This window comes from Apus apus, chromosome 1 (assembly GCF_020740795.1).
Source record: "Apus apus isolate bApuApu2 chromosome 1, bApuApu2.pri.cur, whole genome shotgun sequence".
Classification (NCBI taxonomy): domain Eukaryota; kingdom Metazoa; phylum Chordata; class Aves; order Apodiformes; family Apodidae; genus Apus; species Apus apus.
In genome coordinates this window covers 16,555,321-16,577,020 of record NC_067282.1, presented here as the reverse complement: position 1 = coordinate 16,577,020, position 21,700 = coordinate 16,555,321, and the positions used below count along the sequence as shown (strand labels likewise).

The 21,700-nt window shown below is 42.8% G+C and overlaps 1 protein-coding gene across 1 annotated transcript in view; it reads left to right on the top strand.

Moving 5' to 3' along the window:
- Positions 1-12,245: 12,245 nt before the first annotated feature.
- Positions 12,246-21,700, top strand: part of CWF19L2 (CWF19 like cell cycle control factor 2) — an 80,061-nt gene continuing 70,606 nt past the window's right edge. Inside the window, exon 1 of the mRNA XM_051608815.1 lies at positions 12,246-12,337. Within this exon, the coding sequence (XP_051464775.1) occupies positions 12,254-12,337 (84 nt within the window). The 5' untranslated portion in view covers positions 12,246-12,253. The remainder of the gene's footprint in view (positions 12,338-21,700) is intronic.

Below are 21,700 nucleotides of genomic sequence, written 5' to 3'. Positions count from 1 at the left end.
TTTTACTGGTTTTATTTCCCTGTCTTTTAATATATATTCCTCTGTCTTTCTCCATGCCTGGTGAAATGAGTGTGTCCTGTTCTTATGCCAGGACTAGGCATCTCCTTCCCTTGACATAATCATTACAGAGTATGAACCTTTTCCATGTGCTGGTCCTTCTAGTCCATGGAAACACAAATATAGATGTTCTTCATATGTACAAGTAAGATGAAAGTGTGCATCTTGTGACTGGCTTTGACTAAGAAAGTTCATTTCCATCACATCCGTGTTGATACTGGATGTAAGTAATTGACTTACATTTCAGACTTTAAGAGCTATAAGGCAGTGCAGGAAGTCAGAAAGTTGCTTTAATGTACTAAGAGATGGAAAAGCAGAGAAATTTTAAAAACAGGTTATAGGGAAGAGGTTGGTGAATAGAAAGTACAACTTAACAATAGACCATGACAGCAGAGAGTGGAGACTAATAGTGATCAGTTAAATGGTATGATCCCAGTGGGAACAATTAAAGTAAATGTCTTTCAGAGATATTAAATATAGACTAGAAAAACAGCAGTCAGTCTGCTCGTGTGCATACAGGATGAAGGAAACTTCTAAAAACAATACCAAAGGTCAGCTGTGTAGTTAAGTGGCTCCTGAGCAGAATTCAGACATGCTCCATATAACCTGAAGGGCAATGAGCATGTTTAGGAAACTAGGTGCCCGAAATTAATGTCATGCAACTGTCACTGCCTATAACAAATGTTCTGAATTACACCAAGTATTCCCCTGACATTGCTTCTTGTGCACCCAGTATTTCCCATGCTATCCCAAACACTGACATTATGAGTGATTTAGAGTGATAATATTTTCTATACATTGGAAGGTTTTCAGGTTTACCAGAGTCTGGATGACTCTAATTTTAGTCTCAGAAGTTTGGTTCAGATATGTTATACCTATAAATATCATAAAGTTTCCATTTGCAAAGGGAAAACTGTAATGGTTTGTATAGAAATACTAAAGAAGATTAATAGTTACTGTCTCCAGTGTTCTTTGTTTTGTGTATTCTTCTTGCTGCTACAATAAAAGATTGCTTGTCATTATCACTTTCCATGTGTCACTATGGTTTTCTATAATTTATTGGGGAGAAAAGAGGGAGAGACATTTCATTCATCATTGCAAATCTCTTTTATGTGTGGTAATGCACTTTATATGAGGTGATTACACTGACAACAGCAGCATTTGAACCCTAATCTATTATGCAGATAACTTGTCCGGTATTAACTAATATGTGTCCTCCTGGGAATGAAGCAGAATCACGTGGCTTTGTCCAGACTGCCCTGAAAGGTCATACCTGGCATCTCAAGTGGCCACAGATGGATAATTTTAATCATCTTCCTTCTCTAGCCTACCTCCTCTTTGCTACAGAGATGCTTGTTGAATGCAGACATCTTGTTCCTGTGCCTGATGGTGCTCTTATCCAAAAACTGGATAAAGATTCCAAGGCTATGCCACCTCAGCTAACTTTTAAAGACATTGATGTTGATGCCTACATTTCAGGACAACAGCAAAACTCTCTGAATAGTTGTCAGAGCCAAATAGGGACTTCTTAGTGTTCCATCTGATTGACTTTATTTTGTACAAAATATTAAATACATCTCCTCGCAGATGGTTACAAAATGGAGTTTTTCTTAGCCAAGATTTTGAAGTAGCATTGCAGCCTCGTCTTCACTGGTAATCATTTCACTTTAGGAGAATGCCAGCTGTTCTTCTGAAGCCTTATCCTCCCCTTGCTCCTGTGATACTTTCCCCTTCTGATTCTCCTGCATTTCTAATCACTTATTTTCATGTCCTTGAGTGAGTTTTTCTCTCTTTCCCTCCTTCCCTCACCTCCTCCCTTCCTTTAAGGCTCTGCTCTTGCTCCTCTCTTCTCCTTAAATTGATGTAGTGTCATCAACAGAAAAAAAAATAATTAGCACTGGTATGCAGACAAGTCACAAGTCAAACTCTCTCCAGACTGTTTTCCTTATGACAGATTAGAATCATGGTCCTTTCCATTAGCTCTCTGGCAGACACAACTGTAGGAAACTGTTCCTTTTCTTCCCCACGTAAGTCACTGTGACTAAGACAAAAGTAAAACCTCCAGCTGTGGGTTTTTATGACTTATTTGCTGCAACATTTATTTTCCTTTGGCCTCAACAATGAAATCTTACCACATTTATATCTGGTTAGTTACATGCATGCAGTGTGCAGCTGCAAAGGTTATCTTCCCAACTTCTCACTTTCACTGTTTTGTCCCTCTCTTTACATTCCTCCACTGATCCCCTCAAGACCTTTCAAGGTCTTTCAGATGTATCATGAACCACAGCGTTGAGTGAAGGGTAAAGAAGGTCGTAAGAAGTTCTGGAAGTGGAGAATAAAAAAAGTGTATGTGATAGAATGGCCAGAAATACCAGCTTTCTGCATCTAAGACTTCCAGGACTGCTTGTGTTCTTGCCTAGTGTCTGTCTGTGCATACAGGACCCTAGTTAAGAGGGACAGGTTCCTCCAGGCTCATCTGATCCCTGCTTTACTTTAGACCACTTCTTATGTTCTTGTCCTTTTTTGAACACTGAAGGAAACCCTTCAACACTGCTCTCCTTGTTCTTCTTTCTTCAGACCTTCCCAGGAGCTGTTCTTACACTGAGAAAATGCTTGCATCTCATTTGCTTTCCCAGTAAGAGAGGACAGAGCTCTGCTCTTAGCTTTTAGTGCTCTGATGCACCCACCTGTGCAGAAGCAGCTCTCGTGCTTTATCGCTGGCAGGCACCACCTGCCATTGAGGCTGTGCATCAGCTCAGGGTGCTGTGCTGTTTGGCCTGGTTGGTGCTCATGTGTGTGCTATCTGCACTTGGTGCAAGGCATAAAAAAGGCTCCAAATGGTTTTACTGACAGCTTTGAAGTGCTGGTGGAGATGGACTCTACTGCTCTAAGGTAAGAGCCACCCCTACATTAGCATTGCTCTTTTCTGGGCTGAAATTAGAAGGAAAGAAAAGCCTAGTTTTGAACTGTGAAATAAACAACTTACCCTGTGGCCACCCTGACTCACCAGATTATCCAGCCTGCCTGGGTGTAGTATAAATGCATGGGCATAATTAAACTAGATGATGTCTGAGCTATAGTGAAATATCTTTCCTGTATAGGTCATCTAAGCCTCTGTTCTCTTACTCCTCTGAGCTGCACAGATTATAGTCATTTGTGTCAATGCATTTGGTCACCGAATCCCTGGATTGTTGTTGGATTTTATTTTAAAGGGAAGTTTTTGCATGCAGATGGGTTGCTGTGGTTAATAGATGTCTGAGCTAATGCAACCAGGGATAAGGGTTGTAAGTAAAATCATGGGCTGCAAGGAAAATTTAGTGCTTTCACAAAATATCCTTTGTTTTTTATTTGTTAAAAGAAAGAGGGAGTCTAAGGTTGCAGTACCCCTGTTGTGCTTCTGAACTTACAGCAAGCCACTACTGAAGTATAAATACTGTAATATTATCAGAAACTTGGCAATAACTTTAACTTATTTTAAAGGTATCCTTGTTTAAATTACTGTAACCTGTGACTTCATCATAATATCAAATATCTAGTGTTGTGTGAATTGACTCTCAAAACTAGACATTTTTGCTGTCAACCATAGCTGTGGCTTTGAAGAACCAAGGATAACACAGCTAGAGACAACCCAGTAGGATTTCTTCTTGTGTTTCTTCTTCCCCTTGCTTTCAGTAGCTAAGGTGGTTGAAACGTTTTATTTTAGGACTTCATCAAAAAAACCCTGGGAACGGATGGAGAGTTGTCCCTCTCTCTCTGTGAGCTGTGGATCAGGCTCCGAGGAAGGTGGCTTAGCCAGCAGGGCTGGACACACCAGGTCTGGTGTAGCATGAAAGAGGAGTGGAGGTGCTCATACCTCTGAGGGAATCAAGACCTCATTGTAGGCAGCCTCTCCATATAGACAACCTTACGGAGGTACATCTGGGCATTGACTTGACCAGAGACAGGTCTCTGACATGAAACTCATATCTCCCCCTTAAATAGGCATGGCCTATCTGCTTTACTGTTACAAAACAGCAACCCCAATGACAGCAGAAGTTTTTCCTTTGATTTTACAAAAGCAAAGGTGAGAATTTTCTAATTAAGAAGCAAATAAGGTGGAGAGATATGTCATTGCAATATCAGTAATTAATTTCCTCCTTCCAATGCATAAACACTCTGTATTATCATTCTAATGTGATGGCAAGCTTACCTTTGTTGTAAAACTAATGCCTTTTATCTAAAAAATAAAAAGAAAACCAATCTTCTATCACAACAATATCTATGTATTTATTCTTAGCTATGTCTTTGTCTTATATTCCTACTGAAATGTGTATTAAAAGCTACTGAACCAAACCATAAGACAGCAGAATAAATTAGTGTGAAATATCTCACTTTGTAAATGATTTTGTGCTCCTTCATGAGATGTCTTGTACAGAATCTAAATAAAAACTAAAATAGTTATTCTAAGGCCTAAATAGAGTTTAGAGAATATTAAAATTATAACAGCTCAAAATCTGTTGCTGAGCTTCCCTGTCTCCTCAGCTAGTTCATCTTTGATGCCTTGTGCAGAGCAGAAGATGGAGAAGCACATTTGTCATCACATTCTTCTGCTCAAACACATATCAGTCCTTAATGTCAGGCTTCTCATACCTTTGGATGAGTTCAAACTGTAAGCTTTCAACCAAGGAACTGCTAAAGCATTCATCTCAGGGAGGCAGAGTTCTTCACAGTATGCTGTAGCTCTCTTCAGCAATCATTTCTGTTGCAATCTGACAATATCAAAAGCTCTGTTAGAATAATTGCAGTGAATCCTGCCCTTCTGCTATTGGAAGACAAATCCTGCCTTCCATTTTCTATTTTTCAAAGCTCCCCAGCTTTTCACACTGCCTTATTCTTCTAGTCAAAGATGGCAAGGATGAGAAACAGGGAAGAGGTGGTTTGTTCTTTCTTCCCTCTTGCCTCTTGCTTCATTTCCAAAGTGATTTGCACATTACACAGTGTGTAGTCTTGATACATTCTTTTATTCTCTATAAATCTAGCAACACAAATCTGCTGGTGTTCTTTCCCTTTTTCTTCCTTTTCAAATCAATCTTCTGTGCCCAGAATCCCTTTCTGAGGCCTTGTTTCTGTGTACTGTCCATCTTTTCACCTTTGTTAATGTACATGTTTCCTTTTTCTGGCCTCATGGCCTCTAAACTCTCGTCCACATCAGGCTTCCTAATATGCCATTACTGAAGTAATCCCTTGACTCACAAGGCAAGTAATTCCATGCCTGAGTCCCTTGAAAATCCTAATACTTTATGTTTTCCATTCAAATACTCTCTTCAGATTATTTGCTCCTCACTGCAGGACATTCTGCAATGTTTACCATATCTGCATTTTTTTACTTGTAACTATCTGCTTTTCTGTCTCTTTTTAAATCAAGACCTTTAATGATGTTGGCCATCCTGGGGAGGGCTCTGCTCTGTGTGAAGGAATTACGTGAGATGTGAATCCTCAGCCCTCAAAGAACAGGCCACCTGATCATCAGGTCTGCACTCTTCTGAGAGGTGATCAAGCCATGAGCCTCAACACTGGTCAAATGCTCTTCACTTTTTAGATGAGTCCTTCAGCCCTCACTCTCTCTTTTAGGTATCCATTGAGGAGCAAGCATGACCAAAGACCTGACTTCCACAGATCTTATAGGAATTACTCTTAGAATTTAACATTTAAGCTTTAAGTCTACATGAATCTTTGAGAGCAATTTTTGATTCCTAAAAAAGAGATTCTTTTTAGGCATCTCAATCTGAGAAATTTTTATGGAAAGCCCTTTAGTGAATAACCTGTCTGGTAAGTAGCCTGATGCTGTTTTTACTTTACTGTAACAACCAGTTTTTCTAGCATGACCCTTTTCTTTAAGGATTATACCCTTCAAGAGCATGGTTTCTTTGAGGAATGCTTGTTGTCTTTTATTGCTACTCTGATGATTTCTGCTCTGTGTGCTTACTTCACATCTCACTTCCCTCCCTCTGCATTCCATAATCTGAGGAAGGATTAGGGGATGTTTTATTTAGAGTTCATCACTGTCTCTCACCATGCCATCAGAATAAGAGGATACATTTCACCTGCCCGAATTGCTTGGTTCCCCACCTTCCTTCAGATGACTTCCTCTCAAATTGCCTTGAAGTGAAATTACTGCAAAGACACTGGAAACTAGCATCTATATTCAGAGCATAAAAAAATATTTTTGAATCCTCCAACAAGTGTAGTATCTTTTTAATTGATGAGAAATTAGTTAGATTCTCCACTGGGATCAGCGCTCTCTTCTCTGGCCTTTGTGAACTGGGATTTGCAGAGACAGACTTAGGTGGTGCATTAAAAGCATCTGGTTCTGATAGATGGTTTGTTTTAAGACTTTCTTTGGCACTGATAAGAGAGGGCTGTCATCTGCAGCCTTAAACACTGCTTGTGGGCCTTGAGGCAGTGCCATTGCAAGGCTTCTCAGTGGAGGCCAGAGGCAGCCAGGTCACTGTGTGACCTTCCTATCTGGCTAAGTGCAGCTGGCATTTCTGGTGCTACCTAAAATCAGAGGGGGATGCAGAAGTCCTGCTCCTGGACTGGACATGGTTCCACAGTTGTGCAGACCAGAGGAAAACTTGCTACTTTCCCCTCTGCTTCTTCACAAATTAACATAGTCTCCTCATCTAGATTAATTTAAGCTGCAGACAAAGCAACAAAGTTTCTAAGGCAGTCACAGCATCACATTATCTGTTTTCAATTAAAATTAAATGAAAGGAGACTGAAATGCATACTAAGATATTCCTAGCCCATATCACCTTATTCTGCATTGCAAACATGTTGAGTGAAAGGAGTGAATTACCCCGCGGTTCACTAAAGCTGAACGTTTCCTCACATGAATGGTTCTTGTGCCAGTGTACAGGATGCACATTTTTTGAGCATAGGCTTGTGTTTTGTTTCTTGTTTTTACCAGAAATGATATCTAACCCTTCTTTCTGAGGCAGTGCTCTCTAGAGCACACTAAAAAATGCATGTTTGTTTATTGTGTGCTTTTCCTGGGTCTCAGGCTGTATGTGGCAAGGATGTAAATTAGAAGGTGATCTGCAATGAAGCACATTCACACCAATTCCTTTTAATGAAGCAATGCTGATTATGAAGATTTATCTTATCTGGATGCTTTGAGCTAGAGGAATTACTGCGATTAATCTGTCTCTTTCTATTGATATTTCACACTTTAAATAAGCACAGTTCTGCAATCTGTGGCACTATTCCTGTTCTCTCTCATTTCTGTAACAAACGCCCCAGGGTGCTTTTGACAGGCAGGGTGAGAGCTTGAAACCAAATCATGGAGAGCGACCGAGTGGATCTTGATTATGAAAGATACTGTGTTTGGTCTTTCCCACTCTGAAACTCCTAGGACAGAAGAGGCCAAAGCACAAACTAAAAGAAATCCAAGGTCCTCCCACTGTAAGGTCTATTTTCTCACTTGGTGTTATCCAGCACTGGGACATATGCTTGAAGATATGCTGGTTTGGTGTTGCTTGTGTGTTTACAGAATTACAGAAGACCCTCTACATAATGTTTGCAGTAACAGGGGCCTGAAAGGGCATTTGTGCTTGAAAATCAGGTAACTGGCAAGACAAGCTTGTAATGTTTACACTCCTTAGAGGACTTGCTGTCAAGAACAGTGAAAAAGATGGTGGCTTGGGATGTCAGGGACATTACTCAGATAGTATTTACAGCTACTTCTGGGTCAAGGGCTGAGACAAGAATTGGATATGGAATTACCCTTCCCTCTTGACACAGTGCTATAAAATAAAATGAAAAGCAATTTCAGGAACTGAGGGGGTGAAAACTGGAGAGAAGTGAATTGTTCAAGTTGCTGCCAAAAGAGACACTAACAGACACTCAAATTCTCATTACAATTATCATTACAGTGCTGTAGTGCCTCAGAGCCCTTTTAATGAAGCAAGGCCTCACAGGTCTCAACAACATTTTTTTGCAAGTTCACCTTTTAGTTAGAGAAAGACACACTCCCCATCCCCATGTGTTTTTTGATTCTGTATTGCAACGAAAGATAGGAGACTCTCCTATGATACTCCACACAGAGTCCAGCTGAGAGAGTTGTGGCATCTTGCTTTACTTTGTGTGGTGCTGCCAATGTGACTGTGCATTGGACTGAGCAACAGCACTGCAGGAGAAAAGGGAAAAGAGAGCCCTAAAGTCCCTGGAGCATCCAAGGGCTGTGGTTTCTCTGCACAGTGTCTGGAATAATCAGCTCAAGGTATTGCTGCTCTTGTAACTATTGACACAACTGATACAACTGTCTGTGGGACCAGGTTGCAGCCTGGCTTGTGGAACTGGCCTACCTTGAAAAAGCAAAGATATGCTTTAATTTCACTTTAAAAACAAAACAAATTCATCGAACTGCATTGAAGCTCTGCTTAAGACTGAGTTTTTATTGCATTGGACTGCCCCATAATGACTGATAAACTGAGGTTCTGGGATTTTAAATCCTACCCCAGCCAGGTGACCTAAGTCAGTATTTTTGTCTTGTTTTGGAAGCAGCTGATTTGAAGCTCCCTGATGTGTGCACCTCTGGACCTCTACAAATTGACCAGGCATCAGAAAAAAACACATTTTTCTCAAATAATTTCTAAAAAGGTGTGTTACCAGACTCACCAAAGCAAGGATAGGATGAGTGGAATCACTGCTGTGTACTTCTCATTTGATAAAAGTCTTTGTTTTCAACTTCTCAAAGGGAAAAAAAAGAATGTAAAAGCCCCACAAGAAATTAACTGAGTTATCATTTCACACACATAACAACTTCCTTGCAAAACATTTATTAGCAGTAGTCACTAGAGAATTTCCCAGATGAATGATTCTCATTATTACAGTCAGGAGTGGGGACAGGGAAAATGGACGTTTCTAATTCCTATCCCCTTGGTCTGCTGAACTTCAGCTGAAGAGATTACTTCTTTTCAAAGTAGCTGAGCAAATTAACAAAATAACTATCAGTCAGGGGCTGACAACACACAATTTGCTATTGAATATGGAACAATGGGTGAATCATTCTTCGATCCCCCACAGCCTCCTCATTTGTTCCCATTGAGAGCTGAGCTCTCATTCCTAAGGCAGGCTGTCAGGATCCTCAATGTCACAGAGGCTATTTTATTGCTGCCAGGAGCTGTCTTCTTGAAGGACAGTAGAAAGTTGTCTGGCTTTTCAATTCAGGCCCTTGCTGCATGATTCAGGCATGAAAAACTAATAACCCAGGCATTTCTACGGAATTGATTTTTGGACAAAGTGTTCTATCATTTTATAGCATTGAGTTTAGATGCAGTTGCCTTCAGTTTATCCTGAGAAAACATAATGAAATTTCTATGAAAGAAATATTCTTTTCCCTGTAATTGTGTCATTCTTTGATTGGTTTTTGTTTGTTTGTTTGTTTTCTTTATATACCTGCAATTTCTCCAAGGACCGACGTTTTTATTTCTTAGACAAGTCATTGGAAATGACCATCCCATTTTAAGGGATCTGTCAGAATTGGATGTAAACGACTGTTCAACAATACCACTGGCAACTGAAACCCAGGTGATTTTAAAAATTAACAGAATGAGAATGAACTGAAGCTAAATACGTTTGAACTTGGGTGTAGTCCCTTGCTGTCCTCTCCCCAGCATCATACTGATATTGTACTTCTTTACTATGAAGATTTCAGAATATGTTGTTAAAACTGAGGTAAGAAACTCACTCCAGTGGCACTGTGGAAAAGAAGTTTCATATTCTCAAAGTGAAGAACCTCTTTTCCTTAATGAAACGTTGCCTTTTGCTTAAAGAAAACTGCACAGGATCAGAGTGGAGAGGATTTTTTCCAATCAGTTTTGTGTAAAAATAAAATATCAAACAGAGCACTGAAGGGAAGGTTAGGAGCCTGAAGGTTTATAACAGGTCAGTTGGAGAGTCACCAGCCTCTTTCTCAGAGAGTGTGAAGTGTGCCATTAAATGGGAAATTATAATTCACTCTTCAAGGTCAGTGCCTCCCTGTGGGAGTTCAGAAAAGATCAGTGTCTCTAAAGCATTATTGTTTTATTAGTATGTGTAATTTCGGCACTGAAAATGAGATGACTGAACAGAGGTGCCCAGCTGACCATTAAAAGCCGTATACCAAGGACTTGTTCTCTATGTTCACTGGAGATTTCTGAGCGTATGAGGAGCTCTCAGATACACTAATAACTTGAAAAAAATAAGACCCAATTTTCATTTTTGCCTGCTCCCTCTGAGAAAAACCTTTTCTTGGATGAGAAGAAGAAATAAGACCAAATTATGTCATACTTTCCCAAAAATCTGACCTTAAAATCAAAGTCAGCTCCCCAAACCACAACAGCAGAATGATTGTATTTATAAAATAGCTTTCCAGTTTTTGTTGCCCTTCAGTTTTTGAGATTCTAGAGTGCATTTTCATCATGTTTTTCTCCTAAAGACAGGAGTACTGGAAATATGCTTTAAAATGAAAATGTATAGTACTGAATTATTGATGATGTGAACAGTTACAGCTATCAAGAATAACACCAAATACTGCAAAAGTTCAAACTCTACTTTGAGTTCTTGTCTTTCTAACTTTCTGCTGTAGAACACACGTTCCCTGTTCTCACTCCTGTGCTGGAGGAAGAAATTGTCCTCAGCTGTCACTATCCACGCTCTACCACAGCTGCCAGGCTTTCTGCTCTCATGCACTTCTTCCAAATACTTCCTGAACTGATTCAGTCACAACTAGCTGGGTCTGCTCATGGACTATTAATTTGCTGTTCAGATGTAATATAAATTTACTAACCCAACATGCCTGGCTGTGTGCTGAGGGAATTAGGAAGCACCCACCACTCTGCTGGCCACCTGGAGCTAGTGCCAACACTGGGATGGAAAGAAATCAGTTTGTCCACACAAACAGCACATCAAGATCAGAGAGGAGAGTTTTCTTCACTGGTCCAAATACGTACCAGTCTTGCTTCTCTCAACCAGTGTATTTTGCTGCATACAGCTAAGGACTGAGCATAGTACATCTTTGTATCCATCTCTTTGCTCCCCAAAGGGGGTTCATGTGCTGCTTTTCCAAATGGTGCCTGTGAAGCTGTGTCAGTTATCATTCTCTACCCAGTGGTGATCTACAGTTTGTATTTTTTTTTTTTCTAGACATGTTGTTAACTGGCATAGCATAAACTGAACACAGATGGAAATGCAGTTTATTACCACCATGGAGACGGTGCTTAAATTAGTATCACTTTGAAAACACATGGTCCCATGCAAATGGCTAACGAATTACCCAAGCTCTTCACTCAGACCTTTACCTAAATAAGGTTATTACTTGGCAACTGTGAACACGTCTGGAGTCAGACACATGAGTAACGCTCTGATCTCATCCGAAATCAATTACATTTCAGAGAAACACGCGCTTCACCTGAGACACAGCAGCCCTGCCAAGCACTGTTGGCCAACGGGGACTTGTGTGTCGTGTTTGTTTCCCTCCTCCCACCCCGGCACCCCCCGAGCAGGCAGCTCCCTGCCGTTCCAGGGGCCACAGCCCCGCAGGGAGGCACCGAACGGGCTGCCGGACGGGCAGCGCTGCGGGCCGGGCGGTGCGGGGCAGCGCTGCGGGCGGGCGGGGCGGTGCGGGGCGGGGCAGCGGCCCTGGGGGCCCCGCAGCTGCGGGTCGGTCAGGGCACGGTCCCCCTGCTCGCGTCTCCTCAGCGCTGGTGCAGACGGGAGGGCCGGGTTTCCTGCAAGGTGGTTTCGGCCCGGCAGGACAGGCGAGCCTGGAGATGAGCGTCCCCAGCCCGGGACGCCGCGGTCCTGCCAGGCAAGGGGCAGGGGCTGAGCTGCTTGTGCCCCGGCACGGGGTGCCCCGGCACGGGGTGCCGCGCCGTGGAAAGCCCTGCGGAGCACGGCGTCCGTCCTGGAGCCGCGAGAGGAGCTGGGGAAACGCTCTGACGGTTACGGCCGGCACTGGCGGCACCGCAGGGGCTGAGTGACCCGCACCCTTCTGGGCGGGACCTTCCCTCCCTTCCCCTCTCTTCCCTCCCTTCCCCTCTCTTCCCTTCCCCTTCCCTCCCCGCCGCACCGGGACCCGCCCCGCCCCGCCCGCCGTTGCCTGGGACGCCGTTTACGACACCCTTCCGGCCTCGCCGTACGGCTGCGGCGCGGCGGTTTCCGGCGGGGACGGGCGATGGCGTCCGGGTTCGAGAGCGAGCGGGGCCTGGCGGCGCGCAGGGAGCAGCGGCAGCGGCAGCGGGAGGCGCTGCTGGCGCAGGTGGGGTACCCGGCCCGGTCCGGCCCTTCCCCAGGCACCGCTCGGCTCCCTCTCGCCGCCGGGCCGCGTGCTGGGGCGGTCTCGTCTTGCTCGGGGTCGGTGCTCTCCTGAGGGCGGCCCAGGCCGCGGCCTCCCGCCCGCAGGCCCGCCAGCGGCAGCTGGAGGAGGGGACGCCCTGAGGATAGACCCTTCTGCCCCGAGGGGGCTGAGCTGTGGTGCCGGGAGTGGCAGAAAGCAACCGGGAACTTGTTCTGAGTGACAGCCAGCTGAGTTCGTGTGTTTTGCCACTTGTAGTGGAAGTGACTTGCTTGGTATGTCACTTATTATCTGTGCCTGTGCTTCCGCCTTTGGAAAGAGCCGGGCTTGGTCATATTTGCGCCCTCTCTTAAAGCGTTTGTATACTGTGATTCTTATCACCACCCCCACTCCCCAGCCTACTCCAGGCCAAACAGTCCTAGCTCTCAACCCTTCCTTATATGAGATATAAAAGGCAACTCTTCCTCCTTGTCTGCCTGGTGTGTACATCCTAAAGAGTTAGCATCCCTCCATGGTGGTCATGTAGTAGTAATAACTTGAACAGAAGTGAAAGAGCCTGTTTTTGTGGAGTTAGGGTGGTGTTACATGCTTGGTTATATCTTGCTGTAGTAGCCAAATATTAGGAGGCTCCCACTCACAGATGCTTTTGTAGAGCTGCTGTGACTTGGAAACCCTGTGCTAATCCTGATGCATTTTATAAAAAATATGCTTTATATGCCATGTTTGGTACTTGTGTAGTAACCTGCTGATTCTTGTTGTAACTTGTAGGTAGAGTGAATGATAAAATAGTAAATGGCACATCAGTTAGATGATATGGTTTGTTTTGAAGTTTAAGGAGTGGGGGATAACTATGGAAAGAACAGTGTAAGAGGAGGACAGGGTATGGAAAAATCTGAGGTTGTGGTGATGGGCTTTTGACAGATGGAAGGCCACAGTAAGCAGCAACCAAATCTTACTGGGCAAAGGGACTTTCTGACAGAAATGGTCTGAATAGCCTGAGGGTTACACAGGAGTGATATGTTCTCAAGGCAAAGTAGGAAGACAGGATTTCAAGTAATACATTGTGTGTCTCCCTTGCACAGCTGTGGAACCGTTCCCAGACAATAGAAATTCCCTTCGGTGACTTTAAATGTGTAGGGTGACCCTGCACTGTGTGCTGCTCCCTTTTTGGCAAGCAGTTGAAGGGAAGTTCCTTTAACTTAGCAATAGTGAATTGCACTATCTTCCAGCAGTTTGCTGCGAAGATGTGTTTTTCTTGATTTGAACTGCTGTGTGTTATGTTTAAGTGCTGCTTTGCTCGGTTCAACCTCTTCCATGTTCAGAAAATAGTTTTACCTGGAAGGAAGTTAAACTTGTGTAGGACACCATTATCTTACTTGATCTCTTCTCAGATGGTGCCACTTGTACAGCAAGGTGTCTGGGGCTGTGCCACTCTGTCAGAATCATAGAACAGCTCAGGTTATAAGAACCTTGAAAGATCACCTGGTCCAGCCTTTTGTGGCAGAGGGATGCCTAGGTGAGATTATCTAGCGCCCTGTGCAGTTGTGTCTCGAAAACCTCCAGGGATGAGAACTCCACAACATCCCCAGGGAAGTTGTTCCAGTGACTGATTTTTTTCACTGAAAAAAATTGCTTTCTTAATATAGATCAAACCTCTCCCAGTACAACTTGTACTCATTGCCTTGTCCTCTCTACGTGTCTCCTTCTGAAGAGAGAGCCTCAGTCCTCTCTGTCGCTGCCCTCTAAGTACTGTAAGACTGTGATGAGGTGCCCCCTTAAACTTCTGTAGGGAGAAGAGACTTCAGGTCTCCAGCCCTTTGATGATTTTCACATCCCTCCTTTAGACCCTCTTCAGTTTGTCCACATTTTCCTTGAATTGTGGGGCCCAGAGCTGGACATAGTACCCCAGGTGTGACCTGACATCCGATGAGTAGAGTGGGATGGTCATATCTTTATCTCTGCTAGTGATGCCTCTGCAGATGCAGCCCAGGATCCGATTTGCTTTTGTTGCTGAAGCAGCAGCACACTGCTGATCCCTGTGCAGAGCTGGGACCCCTAGGTCTCTTTCAGCAAGGCTGCTCCCCAGCCATGCAGATCCTGGCTTCAACTAGTTCTTGGGTTATGTCATACCAGGTGCAGGACCTTGCACTTGTCTTTGTTGAACTTTATAGTTTTTGCTAGCCTGGTCTTCCAGCCTCTCCAGGTATCTCTTTAAGATGGCTTGCTCTTCTAATGTGTCCACCTCACCACCCAGCGTGGTGTCATCGGCAAACCTGGTGAAGGCACTTTCAAGCCCATCATCCAGGTCATTTATGAAGATGTTGAGCAGTGTGGGGTCCATTATTGATCCTGTGGCACCCCACGTGTGCCAGCATGCCAGCCTGAGTAAAAAACATTGATACATTGCTTTTGTAAAAGTCTTTTACAGCGTCAGGCATTGTTGTGGTAGTTCATTAAATAATAATTGTCCTGTTTTCTTATTTGTTTCTATTTGCATCAGAAGCTTAACATGAAACAAAAGTGTTCTGTGAGGATGTTTAAAAATCTGGTGTAAAAACATCTTTGCAAACATCTGTGGATGATTTTTGCTTCTTTTGTTTATATCTCTAAAATACTGTTAAAGTACAAGATGTAGCATTAAACATATTTGTGATGTTTTTACAGTAACTGGATTGTAGTATTAAATATGCTGCAATCTGTGGAAAAGTAATGAATTTGTATTTAACTTTGATCATGTCTGGGTAAGTTGGAGGCAGTAAAGCTGAGAAAGGAGGTTTGGTTGCAGTAGTGTTGGAGAAATGCTACAGCAGTGAGCCAGAGCTGGTCTTGTGGGGAAAAGGTTGGGGATGAGAGCACTTGTTCATACAGAGGGTGTGGAGGAAAACTGGCGAAGGTTGGATTTGGCAGAGTTGGAGTTGTACTAGAAAGCCTGATGTCTTGAGCTTGAGATATCCAGGGACTATGCTTCTTGCTGTTAGGGTATGTCTTAAGAGGTCTTTGATGGTAATGTAGCTTTATAGGTCCTAACTCTCAGTGTTAATACCATCTTCTAGGTTTAAATGTTGCACATCAGCCTTGTTGGACAATATTAGAAAAACTGGTTTGGAGGTTTTAAAATGAAACCAAATCACTTATTATTTCTTATCAATAGGATGTGTTGTATTACTATATATATATATGATCTGTGTTGAATTTTGTGATTTTTTTCTTTGATTTGAACAAGAAACAGACAAACAGACCATTCAGCATGTTTTTAAAATGCCATGAATACTAATTACTCTTAGATGGAAATCTTAAAAACATATCTGCAATTTTTGTATGCTACTAAATAAAACCAGATGCACAACCCTAATTTTCTGAGGAAGGCAACCTTATTTTTCTGTATGCAACACTGGGCTCAGAGTTGACTTTTACCTCTGAAGACTGGGGAGTGAATAGCTCTAAAAAGATGCCACATCATTGCTCAGACAAAAGCTAATAAAGTGTTAGACGTTACTGTGGAAGGAACAAAGGACATGGTTGCACAGAGATATTACTGATTTCTGTATAATATCAAATAGCATATGCAGTCCTGGTCCCAGCATCTCAAGGAGAACCGAACAGCCTTGGAGAAGGTGGGAAGAAAGATGTCAGAGATGATCTGACCTGGAGTACTGTGTACAGTTCTGGTGCCCTCAGCACAAGAAAGACATGGTCCTGTTGGAGAGGGTCCAGAGAAGGGCCACCAAGATGATCAAAGGCCTGGAGCACCTCTGCTCTGAAGACAGGCTGAGAGAGTTGGGGCTGTTCAGCCTGGAGAAGAGAAGGCTCTGGGGAGACATTATAGCACCTTCCAGTACTTGAAAGGGGCTACAGGAAAGCTGGGGAGGGGCTTTTCATCAGAGAAGATAGTGATAGGACAAGGGGCAATGGTTTTAACCTGAGAGAGGGGAGATTTAGGTTAGATGTTAGGAATAAATTCTTCACAATCAGGGTGGTGAGGAAGTGGAATGGGTTTCCCAGGGAGGTTGTTGATGCCCCATCGCTGGAGGTTTTTAAGGCCAGGTTGGACAAGGTTTTGTGCAACCTGGTCTAATGGTAGGGTTCCCTGCTCATGGCAGGGGGTTGGAACTTGATGATCTTTAGGGTCCTTTTGAACCTTAATGATTCTATGATTCTGTCTTGGTACAGACTGTCCCAGGAGACTAAAGATTTTAAGGTCGGGGGGAAAATAGGCTGAAAAAAGTTAATGTGAAAGAGTATATATATTATTGATAATATCAATAAGTGAGAATGGATTAATGTCTGAAGTGTATTGACTTTCTATGCTTTTCTTAGATTCCTTTGCTTATGGTGAGACTGCTGCTGTAGTGGTGGAACAGAACTGGGATAAAACTACTGCCATGCTTTATCTCAGTGCAGTTTGGCTGCTTTTCTTGCAAAACAGAAAAAGAGATGCACAGGGACTTTTCACACATGGCTAATGTAGTCAAGATGGTTATTTAGTGGTTGCAATCTTGGAAGCTCCTTCTTTTTGCTTTGGGAAAGATGCTTGGGAAGCTGAGTAGGTCTTTGCTTCTGATAATCTGAGAGGTTTGCAGAAATTACTGTACTTCAGCAGTTTTGTTTCTGGGAAGATGAGATGCTGAACCAACTCACTTCAAGGAGCTTTTATTTACAAAGTATTGGAAATTATTAGTCTTTTCTGTTCTACAGACTATGTAACTGAGGCTAAGATAAGCAGGAGCTCTTTAACTGTGGTTCTTGGTAGTTACGACTGTGAGGAGTCTGAGAGAACCTTCACTACCTGTTCAGAAGTAATTCACCCCAAATCACCAAGCTCAGAAGAAGAATCTGGGATTAGCTCACTTTGCAAGTTCCATATCCACAAAAATCAACATATTAAATATATAGTAGATTTTGTAACACCTATAGAAATAGAAGGTATTTCATTAGTACCTTTAACTTTTTTAAAACAAGTTGAACAGAAGAATCTGCTTGTTGTTGATTTTTAAAAAAATTTATTTACTGTTTCATCTTTTTTTCCACTGATTAACTCACACTTCTTTTGAAGAACCAAAATAACATGCAACTCATTGATTGAGATTTCTCTTTTAAATGTTGGAAACATATTCTTTCATTTGTGTAGTCTGTCCTCCCAACTGCATTGGTAAAACCCAGCAGCTGGTAATGTTTATGATAATGATCAGTGATCAAATAATTAAATGTTGTCATGCAAATTGTTATTATGCTCCAGAAATAGCATCTTGTTTTGATGAGAGTGATCGTTCATGACACTTCTGTTTTAGTCTGCAAGTTCAGAATGAGAAAATAATTTGATGGGTGTTTTGGTAAGTGCTGGGATGTGTACTTTTTCTATACATAAATACTTTTTTCTTTTTGTAAAAACCAGCGATAATTCAATTTTGAAATATTTTTGCATCTGTACATATATGGTATTCCTGTACTTCGGGGTTGCTTTTCTGTTACTTGTTTTTGAGTCTTTCACTCTTTGGTCTCTGAGGGTAATCTGATTTGACCATGACTTGTTAGAAAATTCTGTCTTTTAATAGTTAAGGATTACTGATATATTACAAGTTTCTCCTGATAACCATACATATTGATTAAAAAAAAGTTGAGCGTAGGTAAATAGGACCTCACTTGGTATTTCATACAAATAAAATATGTTCTTGAAACAATGTAAATACAATGATACCTTGAAACAAGTTCATTGCAAAAGCAATATTTAGTTTTACTTATTTAGGTTTCTGAAAAAAACTGATTTGAGATGTGCCAGCCATTATTTTTGGAAATACCATGTTTGATGCTTCTGACTTAGATCTCTGCTTTTATTTTTGGTTTACATTTTTAAATTTATTGTCTTTGAAAATATAACCTAAGCTTTAAAAATCCCTAATGTGTAACAATATTGCTGAGTTCACTGTACTGGAGCTCTAAACAAGCTGTGAAATCAGCAGGTTTTCCCAGTGAAGTTCAATTAAGTATTTCATCATAAAAGCTTAACCATTGGGTCTTAGCAGTGACTTTTATTTGCTGGGGTGATGAAATGCTTTGGCAGTATTTTAAACTTATGTTTTCAGTGGAAAATTACAGAAATTTGTCCTTATACAGAAATGAATAGCAAAACATGTCACTGTAAGGGGTTATAGAGCTGTTATTTGTTAGAAGTTGCTTCTGTGCTGTGATACTAACCACCTCCTTTTTCTTTTCCTTTTAAATCCTTTATGAAGTGTTACACCTCTGAGTGTCTCTGTCAAAGGAAATAAGAATGTCAGTATTACTGTGCTCACCTAAACCTGAGTGGTATTAGGAGAGTAACAGCACAAAGAAATGAGTACTGCCTTTTCACAAGAGGTTTTCGGACTTTGACAAAGCACTTCCATATGCGTTTTGGAAGCAACATCTTTGATTTACATGACCAGTCATTCTGGAAGTCAACTGTCCTACATTAACAGGAATTATCTGCCTAAAGCTTCCTAGCAGTTGTGGCTGCCATTGTGCATCTGTTTATCTTTTGTGTCTGCAGCTGTGCCAGCAGAAACAGTTACTGCCTGCCACATGTTTTTGACTGAAGGTTGTGATCTGGGGTGTATAAATAAGAAAGGGTGTGGTTAGTAGGTTGGGGGAGGTTCTCCTCCCCCTCTATTCTGCCTTGGTGAGGCTGCATCTGGAATATTGTGTCCAGTTCTGGGCCCCTCAGTTCAAGAAGGACAGGGAACTGCTTTGAAAGAGTCCGGTGTAGAGCCACAAAGATGGTTATGGGAGTGGAACATCTCCCTTATGAGGAAAGGCTGAGGGAGCTGGGTCTCTAGCTTGGAGAAGAGGAGACTGAGGGGCGACGTCATCAAAGTTTACAAATATGTTAAGGGGGAGTGTCATGAGGACAGAGCTGGGCTTTTTTCAGTGATGTCTAGTGATGGGACAAGGGGCAATGGGTGCAAACTGGAACATAGGAGGTTCCACATAAAAATCAGAAAAAGCTTCTTTACAGTGAGAGTGACAGAGCACTGGAACAGAGAGGTTGTGGAGTCTCCTTCACTGGAGACATTCAAAACCCACCTGGTCACATTCCTGTGTCATGTGCTCTAGGTGATCCTGGTCTGGCAGGGGGGTTGCACTGGATGATCTTTGAAGGTCCCTTCCAACCCCTAAGATTCTGTGATCTCTTACAGTGTGCCCTTTTAGTTGCATGTCTGATTGTTCTGTAATGATTAGTGATCACAAGAAGGTTAAATTATTTAAGTGATGGTCATTTCGGTGACATATGTTCTGTGCCTTTTAGCAGGTGATAGTAACAAAGAGTAATGACATTTCCAGTTGACACCGCCATGTCTGGAGGAGGTGCAGGTCCAGGCAGCACTGACTCAGTTGTGATTTGGCAACCTGAGGAGGAAGCTAAGCTCTTTCTTTTGTTTCCACTGCTGTCCTCCTCAGGAAAACTTCATAGATGTCGCAATAATTGGAATATTAGAAGTAGAAAAATCAATCTAAACATTCATGAAAATAAGTTTGTTATTCAGGTAGCGAACTGGTATAACAGCATCAGAACTGCAAGGAAAGGTATATTTAGGTTCCCTGACCTGGGGGTGATGGAAGCTGGGAGGATAGTGCAGGCCACAAAAGCCTTTCTGGTGGTTGAATATTGGAACTGATAAGTGTGTGGAATTGATTGTGAGAGAGAATGGGAGTTGATCCTGACTCTAGAAATAGAAGCTCAGTGTTTAAATTTTGAGTGCCTTAGTTAATGGCTGAAGGACTGAGTTAGGTGTTACATCTCCCCCTCTATTCTGCATTGGTGAGGCTGCATCTGGAATATTGTGTCCAGTTCTGGGTCCCTCAGTTCAAGAAGGACAGGGAAGTGCTTGAAAGAGTCCAGCGCAGAGCCACAAGGATGATGAAGGGAGTGGAACATCTCCCTTATGAGGAAAGGCTGAGAGAGCTAGGTCTCTTTAGTTTGGAGAAAAGGAGGCTGAGGGGTGACCTCATCAATGTTTACAAATACGTAAAGGGTGAGTGTCAAGAAGATGGAGTTAAGCTTTTCTCAGTGATAACCAGTGATAGGACAAGGAGTAATGGATACAAATTGGAGCATAGGAGGTTTAAGGTGAATATCAGAAAAAGCTTCTTTACAGTGAGAGTGACAGAGCACTGGAACAGGCTGCCCAGAGAGGTTGTGGAGTCTTCTTCACTGGAGACATTCAAAACCCGCCTGGATGCATTCCTGTGTGATGTGCTCTAGGTGACCCTGCTCTGGCAGGGGGGTTGGACTGGATGATCTTTTGAGGTCCCTTCCAACCCCTAGGATTCTATGATTCTATGATTCTATGATCTTTAGAATTTGCCTAACAGAAAGCTGTTGCCAAAAAGAGTTTTCCCAGACTACTTCCTGCTGTTTCCTTCCTTCCCAAAGTGTACATTTTTTCTTGTTCCATGTGCTTAAACTGGTAGCCTTGACAACCTTGCAAGAGGGCCAGCTTGGAAGCTTGGTCTCTACAGGAATCCGCACCCTGCTCTTAGTGGGGTTCATGATCTGGTACTCCTTGAGGTCCCTTGAGGCTGTAGTGCACTGGAGGTGGTGGGAACATGCGGGTGGGCATGTGGAGAGGAGAGGTATGGGCACAAAGTCTGGCCCTTCAGTGGCAGATAGCCTTCAGAGCAGCTAGCTCTTAGCTTTCTGTGTTGGCTGTTTTTGTCATGCTGCATTGAACTGGTGCTGTGCTGTGAAGATCCTTTTTGGAGAAAAAGGCATTTTTTCTTCTTTTGAATGGAGAAGTTGGCTTTTGAATGGTGATGAGTATCGTCTGAAGAGCTAGTGGTTGACCACAGTTAAGGCTGAGAAATTACATGATCATCTCCTTAGTGGTGTGGAAAATTTTCTCCTGTCTTGGTGAGAGCTGAAATGGTACGTAGAGTTGGGGTCAGGAACGAGTGTTGGTCAGGCTTTCTGTGGGGTGGGGAGGGAGTGTTTTAGCCTCCATGCCTAGGTGAGGTACCTCCATTCTGGACATCTCTGGGGGGCTGTCATATTGTTCTGGTTTGGTGGGTTTTTTTGTGGTAGTGGGGGAAGGGCCACAGGAGTGGCTCCCGTAAGAAGCTGAGAAGCTCCCCCTGCTCCAAACCCAGCCAAGGAGCCATTAGAGGGACAGTAGATGTGCCTCAGTGATTAACATATGAAAGAACAGCTATATCACCTGAGCAGAGAGGCACCTGGGAGGAGAAGAGCAGTGCTGGGGAAGGAGAGCGGTGCTGGTGGTTGGTGAGGAAGAAGAGGAAGAAGTTTCCCTGCAATCCATGGCGAGATGGCAGCTGTCCCCCTGCACTTGTGGA